General features: G+C 55.7%; 1 protein-coding gene across 2 annotated transcripts in view; it reads left to right on the forward strand.

Annotated features, from left to right (window-relative positions):
* The first annotated feature begins 98 nt into the window (after positions 1–98).
* Positions 99–16040, forward strand: part of LOC105923673 (cullin-9) — a 54780-nt gene continuing 38838 nt past the window's right edge. For both annotated transcript variants that reach the window (XM_036126113.1, XM_036126114.1), the window contains exons 1-13: positions 99–289; positions 4068–4769; positions 6856–7010; positions 10206–10802; positions 10873–11014; positions 11085–11275; positions 11346–11532; positions 11604–11801; positions 11868–12066; positions 12205–12406; positions 12474–12664; positions 12733–12929; positions 15890–16038. In XM_036126113.1, the coding sequence (XP_035982006.1) occupies positions 4073–4769; positions 6856–7010; positions 10206–10802; positions 10873–11014; positions 11085–11275; positions 11346–11532; positions 11604–11801; positions 11868–12066; positions 12205–12406; positions 12474–12664; positions 12733–12929; positions 15890–16038 (3105 nt within the window). In that variant the 5' untranslated portion in view covers positions 99–289; positions 4068–4072. The remainder of the gene's footprint in view (positions 290–4067; positions 4770–6855; positions 7011–10205; positions 10803–10872; positions 11015–11084; positions 11276–11345; positions 11533–11603; positions 11802–11867; positions 12067–12204; positions 12407–12473; positions 12665–12732; positions 12930–15889; positions 16039–16040) is intronic.

A 16040-nucleotide genomic window follows, 5' to 3' on the forward strand; every position in this document is an offset into this window, starting at 1 on the left:
ACGCCTGGATTCATGAAACATGTCGTCTAAAGCCGCTCCGGCTGTGCAGCGTCACTGTGACGTCACGGCAGCCCTCCGAGCAGAGGGGGCGCTGTGCGCCGCGCGCCGGCAGGAAGTTCTGCGCAGACGCGGAAGACGCGCTCCGTGGTGTGACAGTGCGCATCAAACGGATCAAAGCTGCGGCAGAACCCGGACAGAACTCTTAGAACCCACGGAACCAGGCTGGACAGCAGCGCGTTAGGGCGAAAGAGGAAAGTGCGCGCGCAGCTGCAGGTGCGGGACTCGGCAGGTAAACCGAACTCTTTGGGCCAGGCCCACCGGGTTCCGGTCCGAAGCGGCGGACTGGGTTCGCAGCACGGGTTACCCAGAACCGCTGCTTTGCCCAGGTTCTGTTCCATATGTTGCCCAGAACCGGAACCGTGACTCGCTCTAACAGCCGTTGGGCCCAGTTCTCCTCAGGTTCCAGGTTCTGGTCTTCATCCGGGCCAAAGCTTCTAGAACATCCTAGAACAGCAGACCCGCTGACCCCGGACTCCAGCAGGTTCTGGTTCCTAGTGGACCCGAGCTCAAAGCCGCCGAACCTGGACCGGACTCTGCTGTGACGTCAGCACGTTGCGTCAACTGATCGGTTATCTCAGTATGAGTCAGTCTGTTAATGCAGCCCTGAACAGGACTAGTTAACCAGTCACTTTACTAGTCAGTTAACCAGTTACTTTACTAGTCAGTTTACTAGTCAGTCTGTTAATGCAGCCCTGAACAGGACTAGTTAACCAGTCACTTTACTAGTCAGTTAACTAGTCAGTCTATTAATGCAGCCCTGAACAGGACTAGTTAACCAGTCACTTTACTAGTCAGTTAACTAGTCAGTTAACTAGTCAGTCGGTGAGGTAAGCTGCCGGTCAGAACACGTTTCCAGATCCATGAACAAGGTTTCCCCCTAGAGACAATGGGGTTCTGATGGGTTCTGGAGTAGTATGATGGGGTTCTGGTACAGTATGCTGGGGTTCTGATGGGTTCTGGAGTAGTATGATGGGGTTCTGATGGGTTCTGGAGTAGTATGATGGGGTTCTGATGGGTTCTGGAGTAGTATGATGGGGTTCTGATGGGTTCTGGAGTAGTATGATGGGGTTCTGGAGCAGTATGATGGGGTTCTGATGGGTTCTGGAGCAGTATGATGGGGTTCTGATGGGTTCTGGAGCAGTATGATGGGGTTCTGATGAGTTCTGGAGTAGTATGATGAGGTTCTGATGGGTTCTGGAGTAGTATGATGGGGTTCTGGAGCAGTATGATAGGGTTCTGATCGGTTCTGGAGCAGTATGATGGGGTTCTGATGGGTTCTGGAGTAGTATGATGGGGTTCTGATGAGTTCTGGAGTAGTATGATGGGGTTCTGATGGGTTCTGGAGTAGTATGATGGGGTTCTGGAGCAGTATGATAGGGTTCTGATCGGTTCTGGAGCAGTATGATGGGGTTCTGATGGGTTCTGGAGTAGTATGATGAGGTTCTGATGGGTTCTGGAGTAGTATGATGGGGTTCTGATGGGTTCTGGAGCAGTATGATAGGGTTCTGATCGGTTCTGGAGCAGTATGATGGGGTTCTGATGGGTTCTGGAGCAGTATGATAGGGTTCTGATCGGTTCTGGAGCAGTATGATGGGGTTCTGATGGGTTCTGGATCAGTATGATGAGGTTCTGATGGGTTCTGGAGTAGTATGATGGGGTTCTGATGGGTTCTGGAGTAGTATGATGGGGTTCTGGAGCAGTATGATGGGGTTCTGATGGGTTCTGGAGCAGTATGATGGGGTTCTGATGGGTTCTGGAGCAGCATGATGAGGTTCTGATGGGTTCTGGAGTAGCATGATGGGGTTCTAATGGGTTCTGGTACAGTATGATGGGGTTCTGATGGGTTCTGGAGCAGTATGATGGGGTTCTGATGAGTTCTGGAGTAGTATGATGGGGTTCTGATGGGTTCTGGAGCAGTATGATGGGGTTCTGGAGTAGTATGATGGGGTTCTGATGGGTTCTGGAGTAGTATGATGGGGTTCTGGAGCAGTATGATGGGGTTCTGATGGGTTCTGGAGTAGTATGATGGGGTTCTGATGGGTTCTGGAGCAGTATGATGGGGTTCTGATCGGTTCTGGAGCAGTATGATGGGGTTCTGATGGGTTCTGGAGTAGTATAATGGGGTTCTGATGGGTTCTGGTGCAGTATGATGAGGTTCTGATGGGTTCTGGAGCAGTATAATGGGGTTCTGATGGGTTCTGGAGTAGTATAATGGGGTTCTGATGGGTTCTGGAGCAGTATGATGAGGTTCTGATGGGTTCTGGAGTAGTATGATGGGGTTCTGATGGGTTCTGGAGCAGTATGATGGGGTTCTGATGGGTTCTGGAGCAGTATAATGGGGTTCTGATGGGTTCTGGAGCAGTATAATGGGGTTCTGATGGGTTCTGGAGTAGTATAATGGGGTTCTGATGGGTTCTGGAGCAGTATGATGAGGTTCTGATGGGTTCTGGAGTAGTATGATGGGGTTCTGGAGCAGTATGATGGGGTTCTGATGGGTACTGGAGCAGTATGATGGGGTTCTGATGGGTTCTGGAGCAGTATGATGGGGTTCTGATGGGTTCTGGAGTAGTATGATGGGGTTCTGATGGGTTCTGGAGCAGTATGATGGGGTTCTGATGGGTTCTGGAGCAGTATGATGGGGTTCTGATGGGTTCTGGAGTAGTATAATGGGGTTCTGATGGGTTCTGGAGCAGTATGATGGGGTTCTGATGGGTTCTGGAGCAGTATGATGGGGTTCTGATGGGTTCTGGAGTAGTATGATGGGGTTCTGATGGGTTCTGGAGCAGTATGATGGGGTTCTGATGGGTTCTGGAGCAGTATGATGGGGTTCTGATGGGTTCTGGAGGAGTATGATGGGGTTCTGATGGGTTCTGGAGGAGTATGATGGGTTCTGATGGGTTCTGGAGGAGTATGATGGGGTTCTGATGGGTTCTGGAGCAGTATGATGGGGTTCTGATGGGTTCTGGAGGAGTATGATGGGGTTCTGATGGGTTCTGGAGGAGTATGATGGGGTTCTGATGGGTTCTGGAGGAGTATGATGGGGTTCTGATGGGTTCTGGAGCAGTATGATGGGGTTCTGATGGGTTCTGGAGCAGTATGATGGGGTTCTGATGGGTTCTGGACCAGTATGATGGGGTTCTGATGGGTTCTGGACCAGTATGATGGGGTTCTGATGGGTTCTGGAGCAGTATGATGGGGTTCTGATGGGTTCTGGAGCAGTATGATGGGGTTCTGATGGGTTCTGGAGCAGTATGATGGGGTTCTGATGGGTTCTTGAGCAGTATGATGGGGTTCTGATGGGTTCTTGAGCAGTATGATGGGGTTCTGATGGGTTCTGGAGCAGCATGATGAGGTTCTGATGGGTTCTGGAGTAGCATGATGGGGTTCTAATGGGTTCTGGTACAGTATGATGGGGTTCTGATGGGTTCTTGAGCAGTATGATGGGGTTCTGATGGGTTCTGGAGCAGTATAATGGGGTTCTGATGGGTTCTGGAGTAGTATGATGGGGTTCTAATGGGTTCTGGAGCAGTATGATGAGGTTCTGATGGGTTCTGGAGTAGTATGATGGGGTTCTAATGGGTTCTGGAGGAGTATGATGGGGTTCTGATGGGTTCTGGAGCAGTATGATGGGGTTCTGATGGGCTCTGGAGCAGTATGATGGGGTTCTGATGGGTTCTGGATCAGTATGATGGGGTTCTGATGGGTTCTGGAGGAGTATGATGAGGTTCTGATGGGTTCTGGAGGAGTATGATGGGTTCTGGAGGAGTAGAATGGGGTTCTGATGGGTTCTGGAGCAGTATAATGGGGTTCTGATGTGTTCTGGAGCAGTATGATGGGGTTCTGATTGGTTCTGGAGTAGTATGATGGGGTTCTGATGGGTTCTGGAGGAGTAGTATGATGGTATTGTGGTGCTCAGACTCTGGTGCTCAGGCAGGAACCAGAGGTTCTGGTCCAGCCCGGCTGAGCGGTCCGGTTCCCTGTCTCTAACGGTTCCTCTGTGTTCCCAGGGACCATGGTGGGCGAGCGCCGCAGCGGAACCCTGCTGGTGCAGCTCGGCCCGAGGCTGCAGGCGTACCCCGAGGAGCTGATCCGCCAGCGCCGCACCCACGACGGCCAGACCGAGTACCTGATTCGCTGGTGCCTCGTCACCGTCGACGACGGCTCCGGCTGCGGGGGCGGGGCCGGCGAGACGGGCGGAGCGGGCGGCGGCGGGTCGGGCGGCGGCGGGTCGGGCGGGTCGTCGTCCGGAGAACCCAAACCGGAGAACGTCCTGATGTGGATGACGACGGAGGACGTGTACGCCAACTGCCCCGTGCTGCTGGGGAAGAGGAAGGCGGACGCCCAGCGCCCCCCCCAGCCGCAGGAGGCGCGGCGGGGCGGCGAGGAGGAGGGCGGGGCCCCGCGGGGCGGCGCCGCCGACTTCCCGCCGGACGTGACCTTCGACGAGGTGGAGCTGTCCGACATGAAGCAGGACGTGAAGAACCTGGTGTGCCGCGCCCGCAAGCAGATGGCGAAGAAGAGCGACTTCTCCATCAACATCATGCACACCATCCACGTGCTGAGCGCCTACGCCAGCATCGGCTCGCTGGTCGGCGTCTTCAAGGAGACCGGCGCCCTCAACCTGCTCATGGAGCTGCTCTGCAACAAGGAGACGCAGACCAGGCGCAGCGCCGGCAAGATGCTGCGGGCCCTCGCCTCGCACGACGCAGGTGAGCCCGCCTGCTGCGGGTCACCTGCTGCAGGTCACCTGCTGCGGGTCACCTGCTGTCAGGTCACCTGCTGTCAGGTCACCTGCTGTCAGGTCACCTGCTGTCAGGTCACCTGCTGCGTCTCACCTGCTGCGGGTCACCTGCTGCGGGTCACCTGCTGCGGGTCACCTGACAGCAGGTCACCTGCTGTCAGGTCACCTGCTGCAGGTCACCTGCTGTCAGGTCACCTGCTGGCAGGTCACCTGCTGCAGGTCACCTGCTGTCAGGTCACCTGCTGTCAGGTCACCTGCTGTCAGGTCACCTGCTGCGTCTCACCTGCTGCGGGTCACCTGCTGCAGGTCACCTGCTGCGGGTCACCTGCTGTCAGGTCACCTGCTGCAGGTCACCTGCTGCGGGTCACCTGCTGTCAGGTCACCTGCTGCGGGTCACCTGCTGCGGGTCACCTGCTGCGGGTCACCTGCTGCGGGTCACCTGCTGCGGGTCACCTGCTGTCAGGGTCGCTGTCGAGGGCGTGTTCTGCCTCTTCACCTGATAACGAGCTGAGGAGCGCAGAACCATCCAGAGGGCGGTTCCTCCTCCTCTAGAGGGCGGTTCCTAGACGAGTCGTTTCTGAGAGATGACTTTGTGTCATGTTCACTGAACCGGTTCACTGACCCTATGAGCCAGTGCAGTGATCTAGTCCAGTGATCCAGTGCAGTGATCCAGTCTCGTGATCCAGTCCAGTGACCTGTTCAATGATCCAGTCCAGTAATCCAGTCCAGTGATACGGTACAGTGATCCAGTCCAGTAATCTGGTCCAGTGATCCGGTCTAGTGATCAAGTCCAGTTATCCAGTTTAGTGATCCAGTCCAGTGATGTGGTTCAGTGATCCGGTCTAGTGATCAAGTCCAGTTATCCAGTTTAGTGATCCAGTCCAGTGATGTGGTTCAGTGAAACAGTTTAGTGATGTGGTTCAGTGATCCAGTCCAGTGATCCAGTCCAGTGACATAGTTCAGTGACGTGGTTCAGTGATTTGGTTCAGTGATCCAGTCTAGTGATCCAGTCCAGTGATCCAGTCCAGTGATCCAGTCCAGTGATTCAGTTCAGTGATGTGGTTCAGTGATCCAGTCTAGTGATCCAGTCTAGTGATCCAGTCTAGTGATCCAGTCTAGTTATCCAGTCCAGTGATTCAGTCCAGTGATTCAGTCTAGTGATTCAGTCTAGTGATTCAGTCTAGTGATCCAGTCCAGTGATTCAGTCTAGTGATCCAGTCCAGTGATCCAGTCCAGTGATTCAGTCTAGTGATCCAGTCTAGTGATCCAGTTCAGTGATCCAGGCTCTGAGCTGGGGGGACCAGATTGACTGTGTCTGGTTGTATCAGCCATGTTGGATAGTTTGAGTAAAAATGACCTCTGGATGCAGCTGAAGATCAGAGATGAAGACGGAGTAGAACAGAAATACCTTTATCGTGGCAGCAGAACCTCGTAGACTGTCACACAGCATTAAATGAGAAGAACCACGTTTAAACGTGAAGCAGAAAGGAAAAATACTGAGCCGTTCTTCATAAAGAATAATTTATATTCTGAACACTTAGAACAGAAACACAGCGTGGAACCTTGGTCACACAGATGAGTCAGTAGCTTGACCCAGATTCCTTTGATCAGTGAACGAGTTGGGCTGGTTCTGAGACGGAGCAGAACCCTGGACACCTGAATGGATCACAGAGTCAGAACCAGGTGAATCCCAGCAGTCTGGTATCAGTCGGGTCCAGTGATGGTGCTGGTTCTCTCCTCAGACTGGGTTTGGCTTAGGTCAGGATTATTGGGTTCTACAATAGAAACGTTTGGTTCTGCTGTGCGGTTCTGGAGCCGTGTGGTACCGGTCCGTCTCAGCGAGCTGCTGAATCATTTCCCACTAACGCCGTCATGCTCCGACCACCACACTTCCTCTGCAGGCAGCAGAGCCTGCAGACTTTAACTGGCTGACCCAGAAAGCCCGGTTCTGTTGGCCCTGGTTGATCCCTGCAGTAACAGGGTCCGGTCTCATCACAGGTCCTGAGACCTGGACTCCATGAGTTGTTCTGACCCAGAACGCCGTGTCTCTGCAGGCAGCCGGGCCTACGTGCTGCTGTCCCTCAGCCAGCAGGACGGCATCGAGCAGCACATGGACTTTGACAACCGCTTCACGCTGCTGGAGCTGTTCGCTGAGACCACCTCCTCCGAGGAGCACGGCATCTCCTTCGAGGGCATCCACCTGCCTCAGGTAAGCGCGTCTGGGAGGACGGCCCCTTCCAGCAGAACCAGCTGTGCTGCTGGCAGTGTGAAGGTTTGGGCCAGGTAGAAACCTGCAGGTACGCTGCAGCAGCCATGCTGAACCAGAACCCTGCACACCTGCACACCTGCACCGCCCCGTCAGGTTACTTCCTGCCGGAGGACACTTCCTGTCGGAGTTCACTTCCTGCCGGAGGTCACTTCCTGCCGGAGTTCACTTCCTGCCGGAGGTCACTTCCTGCCAGAGGTCACTTCCTGCGGGAGGTCACTTCCTGCGGGAGGTCACTTCCTGCCGGAGGTCACTTCCTGCCGGAGGTCACTTCCTGCAGGAGGTCACTTCCTGCCGGAGGTCACTTCCTGCAGTAGGTCACTTCCTGCCGGAGGTCACTTCCTGCGGGAGGTCACTTCCTGTCGGAGGTCACTTCCTGCGGGAGGTCACTTCCTGCCGGAGGTCACTTCCTGCCGGAGGTCACTTCCTGCCGGAGGTCACTTCCTGCCGGAGGTCACTTCCTGACAGAGGTCTTTTCTTGCAGGAAGTCTCTTCTTGCAGGAGGTCTCTTCCTGCAGGAGGTCTCTTCCTGCAGGAGGTCACTTCCTGACGGAGGTCACTTCCTGACGGAGGTCTCTTCCTGCAGGAGACCACTTCCTGCAGGAGGTCACTTCCTGCCGGAGGTCACTTCCTGCCGGAGGTCACTTCCTTCCGGAGGTCTCTTCCTGCCGGAGGTCTCTTCCTGCAGGAGGTCTCTTCCTGCAGGAGGTCACTTCCTGCAGGAGGTCACTTCCTGACAGAGGTCTCTTCCTGCAGGAGACCACTTCCTGCAGGAGACCACTTCCTGCCGGAGGTTACTTCCTGCCGGAGGTTACTTCCTGCCGGAGGTCACTTCCTGCCGGAGGTCTCTTCCTGCCGGAGGTCTCTTCCTGCCGGAGGTCACTTCCTGCCGGAGGTCACTTCCTGCCGGAGGTCACTTCCTGCAGGAGGTCACTTCCTGACAGAGGTCTCTTCCTGCAGGAGACCACTTCCTGCAGGAGACCACTTCCTGCCGGAGGTTACTTCCTGCCGGAGGTTACTTCCTGCCGGAGGTCACTTCCTGCCGGAGGTCACTTCCTGCCGGAGGTCTCTTCCTGCCGGAGGTCACTTCCTGCCGGAGGTCACTTCCTGCCGGAGGTCACTTCCTGCCGGAGGTCACTTCCTGACAGAGGTCTCTTCTTGCAGGAGGTCTCTTCTTGCAGGAGGTCTCTTCCTGCAGGAGGTCTCTTCCTGCAGGAGGTCACTTCCTGCAGGAGGTCTCTTCCTGCAGGAGGTCACTTCCTGCAGGAGGTCACTTCCTGCAGGAGGTCACTTCCTGACGGAGGTCACTTCCTGACGGAGGTCACTTCCTGCAGGAGACCACTTCCTGCAGGAGGTCACTTCCTGCAGGAGGTCACTTCCTGCAGGAGGTCACTTCCTGCAGGAGGTCACTTCCTGACGGAGGTCTCTTCCTGACAGAGGTCTCTTCTTGCAGGAGGTCTCTTCCTGCAGGAGGTCTCTTCTTGCAGGAGGTCTCTTCCTGCAGGAGGTCTCTTCCTGCAGGAGGTCACTTCCTGACAGAGGTCTCTTCTTGCAGGAGGTCTCTTCTTGCAGGAGGTCTCTTCCTGCAGGAGGTCTCTTCTTGCAGGAGGTCTCTTCCTGCAGGAGGTCTCTTCCTGCAGGAGGTCACTTCCTGCAGGAGGTCTCTTCCTGCAGGAGGTCACTTCCTGCAGGAGGTCTCTTCCTGCAGGAGGTCACTTCCTGCAGGAGGTCACTTCCTGCAGGAGGTCACTTCCTGCAGGAGGTCACTTCCTGACGGAGGTCTCTTCCTGACAGAGGTCTCTTCCTGCAGGAGGTCTCTTCTTGCAGGAGGTCTCTTCCTGCAGGAGGTCTCTTCTTGCAGGAGGTCTCTTCCTGCAGGAGGTCTCTTCCTGCAGGAGGTCACTTCCTGACAGAGGTCTCTTCCTGCAGGAGGTCTCTTCCTGCAGGAGGTCACTTCCTGACGGAGGTCACTTCCTGACAGAGGTCACTTCCTGCAGGAGACCACTTCCTGCAGGAGGTCACTTCCTGCAGGAGGTCAATTCCTGCCGGAGGTCACTTCCTGCAGGAGGTCAATTCCTGCCGGAGGTCACTTCCTGACAGAGGTCTCTTCTTGCAGGAGGTCTCTTCTTGCAGGAGGTCTCTTCCTGCAGGAGGTCTCTTCTTGCAGGAGGTCTCTTCCTGCAGGAGGTCTCTTCCTGCAGGAGGTCACTTCCTGCAGGAGGTCTCTTCCTGCAGGAGGTCACTTCCTGCAGGAGGTCACTTCCTGCAGGAGGTCACTTCCTGCAGGAGGTCACTTCCTGACGGAGGTCACTTCCTGACGGAGGTCACTTCCTGCAGGAGACCACTTCCTGCAGGAGGTCACTTCCTGCAGGAGGTCACTTCCTGCAGGAGGTCACTTCCTGACGGAGGTCTCTTCCTGACGGAGGTCTCTTCCTGCAGGAGGTCACTTCCTGCAGGAGGTCACTTCCTGACAGAGGTCTCTTCTTGCAGGAGGTCTCTTCCTGCAGGAGGTCTCTTCCTGCAGGAGACCACTTCCTGCAGGAGGTCACTTCCTGCCGGAGGTCACTTCCTGCCGGAGGTCTCTTCCTGCCGGAGGTCTCTTCCTGCAGGAGGTCTCTTCCTGCAGGAGGTCACTTCCTGCAGGAGGTCACTTCCTGACAGAGGTCTCTTCCTGCAGGAGACCACTTCCTGCAGGAGACCACTTCCTGCCGGAGGTTACTTCCTGCCGGAGGTTACTTCCTGCCGAGGGTCACTTCTTGCCGGAGGTCACTTCCTGCCGGAGGTCTCTTCCTGCCGGAGGTCACTTCCTGCCGGAGGTCACTTCCTGCCGGAGGTCACTTCCTGCAGGAGGTCACTTCCTGACAGAGGTCTCTTCCTGCAGGAGACCACTTCCTGCAGGAGGTCACTTCCTGCCGGAGGTCACTTCCTGCCGGAGGTCACTTCCTGCCGGAGGTCTCTTCCTGCAGGAGGTCTCTTCCTGCAGGAGGTCACTTCCTGACGGAGGTCACTTCCTGACGGAGGTCACTTCCTGACGGAGGTCTATTCCTGCAGGAGGTCACTTCCTGTCTGAGGTCACTTCCTGTCTGAGGTCACTTCCTGCCAGCGCGGCGGCTCTGCTAAACTCTCCTCTCTGTCCAGATCCCTGGGAAGCTGCTCTTCTCTCTGGTGAAGCGCTACCTGTGCGTCACGTCGCTGATGGACAAGCTGAACACAGCGGGGGCGGAGTCAGACCGGCCGGAGGGAAGCCCCGCCCCCGCGTCCTCTGGCTCCGCCCACCAGGCGGAGCTCCTCCGCATCCAGAGGGAGTTCGACTTCACCATGGCCATGGGCAACCTGATCTCAGAGCTGGTGCGGGTCATGGGCTGGGACCGGAACCGGAAGCCCCCCGAGGGTCTGGCCCAGCACCTGGAGGGGGGCGGCTCCTGCGGGGAGGAGCCTGCCGAGGAGGCGTGTCGCCCGGTCCTCAGGTCCATCTTCCAGCCCCGGTTCTGCACCTCCTCCGCCGCCATGTCCGGCGGCTCCCCGGCCCCGGCGCCGGCCGCCACGCCGACGAAGAAGGCGGGGAACGGCTTCAAGGCGCGGTCGGACTTCAGCAGCCGCTCGGCCTACGTGGAGTACGTGCAGGACAACCTGAAGAGCGGCATGGCGGTGCGCATGCTGGAGGACTACGAGGAGGTGAGCGCCGGGGACGAGGGCGAGTTCCGCTACAGCAACGACGGCTCGCCGCCCGTTCAGGTGAGCAGCAGAACCGGGTGGGGCGCTCCTGGCTCCCTCCAGGAGAACCCGCTGACCTCTCTGTCCCCAGGTGTACTGGAACTCGCTGTCCAGAACCTACTGGGTCCACTGGCACATGGTGGAGATCCTGGGCAGCGGCAGCAGCAGCCAGTCTGAGAAGGAGACGCAGGAGAAGGCCTCCTCTCTGGCAGAGACCCTGAAGCTCACCTCAGGTAGGACCCGGCTCCTCCTGCGCTCCTCCTGCGCCTCCTCGGCGTGACGCTCCTCTCCTCCGTTCCCCAGTCAGCCAGACCTTCTTCTCCAAGCCTCCCGGCGGCCTCTACTCGCTGCCCTACCTGACGGAGGCGCTGCGGGCGGAGCCGGCGGCGCTGAGCAGGGCCGAGTGGTGGGAGGTGCTGTTCTTCATCAAGAAGCTGGAGCCCCAGCAGCAGCGGGAGGCGACCGGCCTCCTGCAGCAGAGCCTGGACGAGCAGGTGAGACCCTGAGCCGACGCCCTGCAGCTAGGCGGCGAGCAGGTCTGAGATCAGCGCCTCCTCTGTGCAGGAGGCGGAGCCGGACGACGGCGCCCTCATCGGCCTGTCCGTCCCGCCGGACGCCGCCAAGAAGCTGCTGCACTTCCTGAAGCAGAAGCTGCCGTCGTCCTGCCTCAGCGACCTCCTCTGCTCCCACGCCTTCTCCAAGCACTACCTGAGGCGAGGAGGCGGCAGCCTGGAGGACGAGGAGCTGCTGGGTGAGCCCCCCCCCCCTCGCCGTGGCGCTCTCTGTCCTCGGCACGCCGCCTCACTCTGGCTTGTTCCTCAGCCGACAGCTCTCTGGGACCGGCCGCTCCCGCAGGAGCGACGCAGAGCTGCGCCTCCTCGTCTCCGGCCGCCGCCTCCTCCGTCTCCAAGAAAGCCAAGAAGGAGCTTCCTGCGGACCCGGCGGGCTCGGAGGCGGACGGCGAGCTGCCCGGCGAGGACGACAGCCGATACCCGGAGGACCTGGAGGAGAAGATGAAGGGTGAGGAGGCGTCCAGCGAGCAGGTGTCCGTCTCAGCGTCCCCGTCTCACCTGGTGTCCTCCGCAGCGTTCAACAACCCGCGGCTGCAGGGGAAGAAGAGCGTGCTGGAGAAGCTGGGCGAGGTGGTGGACACCCTGAAGAAGGGCGGCGCCGCCGAAGACCCCGCCCAGCAGCTGGCCGCCCTCCTCTTCCTCACCCGGCTGCTGGAGGAGAAGAACGCTCAGGAGAAGAACTCGGCGCGGAGCGACGGCGCCCAGAGCGTGCGGTGAGACGGCGTCCGGGCCGAGGCGTCCGGGCCGAGGCGTCCGGGCCGAGGCGTCCGGGCCGAGGCGTCCGGGCCGAGGCGTCCGGGCCGAGGCGTCCTCAGGGTTCTGGTTCGGTTCTGACCGGCTCTCTCCCACAGGGACAAGGTGCTGAAGCTGCTGGTGGAGCTGCTGGGCTCGTCCTGCAGGGACGTGGTTCTGAGCGCGCTCAGACTCACCCACCTGCTCATGCTCAGGTACGAGTGGCGGGTGTGCTTCGCCACAGAGGGCGGAGTCAAAGCCGTGCTGTCCTGCATGCAGGAGTTCTCCACGGCGCCGCAGGTGCTGCAGCTGGCTCTGGCGGTAAGAAGCGTCCCGTCGCGTCCGCCGGCCTCTGACCCGCCGCCCCACTAACCGCCGTCTCCCTCAGACTCTGAAGGTCATCACGGGCGCCAGCAAACACGACCTGCGCAGCGTGGGCAGCAGCCCGCCGCTGTCCGAGGCGGGGACCCAGATGATCCTGGAGATCTTCGCCAGCATCGGCTCCGCCACGCCCCAAGGCTCCACGGGCCTGCTGAGCGCCATTCCCTCCGCCGTCGACCTCATGCTCACCACCAAAGGGTAGGTCCGCAGCCCGGCCTCAGGCTGCTGCGTGTGCCGCTGACCTCTGACCTCTGACCTCTGTGCAGCGGCGTGCCGTCGGTGCGTAACGGGCTGCTGGTCGTCATCATGCTCATCGCCAACCACAAGAGCCTGGCGGAGCAGCTGGTGGCCTGCGGCGTCACCGCCGTCCTCAAGAAGTGTCTGAGCCTGTCGCGCGCCGAGACGATGCTCGCCATCATCGCCCTCAACCACATCTCCATGGTGCACAAGCTGGAGAGCAAAGGTAGGAGCGGCAGAACCGCCGGGCGGGTTCTGGGTGGCAGGAGGCTCTGATCTTCAGCATCTGAGTCATGCACCAAGAAGGGAATCAGACGGAAAACTATATAATCTGTTAAAGTTCTCAGAAACGACGCATGGATCCCACATTGATCCATGAAGCAGCATTATTTGGTCTTTTATGCAACGATCCTCTGTGGATGGTTTAGATTTAATACGCAGTCACTCAGACACATTTAAATAAATCTTAATGATTACGGACATAATGGACAGTTTTATTTACCGTTGCTTATGCAAATAGTGATATTGGTCATTTAGCTGTTTATGGGTTTTCATTTCAGGATTCCATGTGAAAGGCAAAATCAACTTTTTGACCAACATTTACACAAACTAAGATCAGAATAGAAACAATCCTTTTATATATTGCCCGTATTTTCCAGGATTTATTCCGTGAAAACCTGAATATTTTCAACAGGTCAAATTAGAAATGTTTAAAGATGGTAACATAAATGTTCTGACCAGATGTGCAGACACCTGCAGGTGGAGAGAAGTGCAGCTCATCATTGTCCACCTGTTCCCTTCTATAATAATCTGTGTCAATCCAACAGCGTCTTATGGAGCAGCTCCCAGGGACTGTTTATATATAGTAATAGTAATATCATCTTTATTGTCATTGAAACATACATTATAATGAAATGTGTTCTCTGCTTTTAACCCATCCCCTTGGGGAGCAGTGGGCTGCCACTGTGCGGCGCCCGGGGAGCAATGGGGGGTTGAGGGTCTTGCTCAGGTGACATGTTTTGTTAGGAGAGTACCTTACACGACCTACCAAAGGCTTTGTGAAACGTTTCCTGTTGACCAGTCATAGCTGACAGAGACTCAGGCAGAAGTTGCAACATGTGGAGACGCCTGACGCAGCTGAACTGCCGTCAGTCTGACCCCCCAGCAAACAGTGTCTATGAGCAGAAACTGCACCTTACAGACGGACATGCCGTAGCTCCCTGCTGGTGTCGGCTGCTTATCCAGCGGTTACAGTTTTCTAGCTGCTTTAGGTTTCTGGAAAGGAGCAAAAACCCGGGGGGGGTAAATTGCGATCGCTTATTGGCAGGAGTCATCATGGCAATTGGTAAAGTTATCAGACAGCATAGGTGTAATTCAATTACATTTTATTTATATAGTGCCAAATTATGAGGCTCAGATTATTTCAGGATATATTATGCTGATGACACTCAGCTATATTTATCCATAAATCCTGATGAATCCAATCAGTTACTTCAACTGCAGTCATGTCTTGATGACATCAAAAGCTGGATGACTTTAAATTTCCTGCATTTAAATTCTGACAAGACAGAAGTTGTAATCTTTGGACCAGAGTCCTCAAAAAATAAAGTTCTTAATCAATCACTTAATCTGGATGGCATTAACTTGGCCATCCAGAATTTTTCACCTCAGGAATATTTACTGGATAGGGTGAGATTCTCCTCTTTATCTCTGTCTTCTCTACCATAGAAAGTACTCCTGGATCAATGTGAGCTTCTGTGCTTTCTGTGTCTCTGCTCTGTCTTCTCTAACATAGAAAGTACTCCTGGGTCAATGTGAGCTTCTGTGCTTTCTGTGTCTCTGCTCTGTCTTCTCTAACATAGAAAGTACTCCTGGGTCAATGTGAGCTTCTGTGCTTTCTGTGTCTCTGCTCTGTCTTCTCTAACATAGAAAGTACTCCTGGGTCAATGTGAGCTTCTGTGCTTTCTGTGTCTCTGCTCTGTCTTCTCTAACATAGAAAGTACTCCTGGGTCAATGTGAGCTTCTGAGCTTTCTGTGTCTCTGCTCTGTCTTCTCTAACATAGAAAGTACTCCTGGGTCAATGTGAGCTTCTGAGCTTTCTGTGTCTCTGCTCTGTCTTCTCTAACATAGAAAGTACTCCTGGGTCAATGTGAGCTTCTGTGCTTTCTGTGTCTCTGCTCTGTCTTCTCTACCATAGAAAGTACTCCTGGGTCAATGTGAGCTTCTGAGCTTTCTGTGTCTCTGCTCTGTCTTCTCTAAGCCCCAGTGGGTGGAGGCAGATGAGCGTTCACACTGAGCCTGGTTCTGGTTCTGCTGGAGGTTCTCCTCCCTGTTAAAGGGGAGTTTTCCTCTCCACTGTCGCTTCATGCATGCTCAGTATGAGGGATTGCTGCAAAGCCATCAACAATGCAGACGACTGTCCACTGTGGCTCTACGCTCTTTCAGGAGGAGTGAATGCTGCTTGGAGAGACTTGATGCAACCTGCTGGGTTTCCTTAGAGAGGAAACTTTCTCACCAACCTGGAGGATGAAGTGAATTTGTAGCGTTGTAGGATAACTTAAATTATATTAAGTTACTATCTCTGAAGTTTGTTCATTTTCAAAGTGAGGAAAAGCGAACTGCGCTTGGCTCGAGGCTGTGAGCGGAGTCCTGCGCGGCTGAAGTCGAGCTTCAGGTGCCGCCTGAACGTCTGATAGCTCGTCTAATGCAGCTGTTAGCTGGTTAATGACTGGAGCTCGTTTACTTTCGCAGATGTGATTAAAATGTGTTCGGATTAAAAGGAAAGAAAGTATTCCGGATGAACCATTTATATGGGCTGAAAATAAAATAATCCGACCATGATGTGCGTTTACTAGCACCAAGCTTTATTCAAAATAAAAACTCTGACATTAGCAGAGTTGATGATTTCCATAAAACAGTAGAAGTACAAGCGCAGAGGTGCATTGGTTCTGGTGCGGGTCCATTCTGTTGCAAAAAGCCCTTATGTGCAGCGTTATTTCATTTAAAATTTCAAAAGGATTTTGTGGCTCCCAGTGTTTTCTTTACTGTGTGAAATGGGTCCAAATGGCTCTTTGAGTGGTAAAGGTTGCCGACCCCTGGTCTGGCTGGACCAGCTTACCTCTGTATGTAGGCGGTGGGACGGCTTAGTTGTGAACCGGCTCTGTAAACCGTTGTGTGCTCGCTCAGAGTGTCAGGAACAGCTGGACTTCAAGGACACGGAGCTGCAGATGCTGGTGGTGAGCCTGAAGGAGCTGACGGTGACCAAAGAGGTCATCCAGACTCTGGAGCAGCTGCTGTGTGACGACACGTCTCAGCTGGAGGAGGAGCGCAGACAGGT

The sequence above is a fragment of the Fundulus heteroclitus genome, chromosome 22 (genome assembly GCF_011125445.2).
Source record: "Fundulus heteroclitus isolate FHET01 chromosome 22, MU-UCD_Fhet_4.1, whole genome shotgun sequence".
NCBI classification, from domain to species: Eukaryota; Metazoa; Chordata; class Actinopteri; order Cyprinodontiformes; family Fundulidae; genus Fundulus; species Fundulus heteroclitus.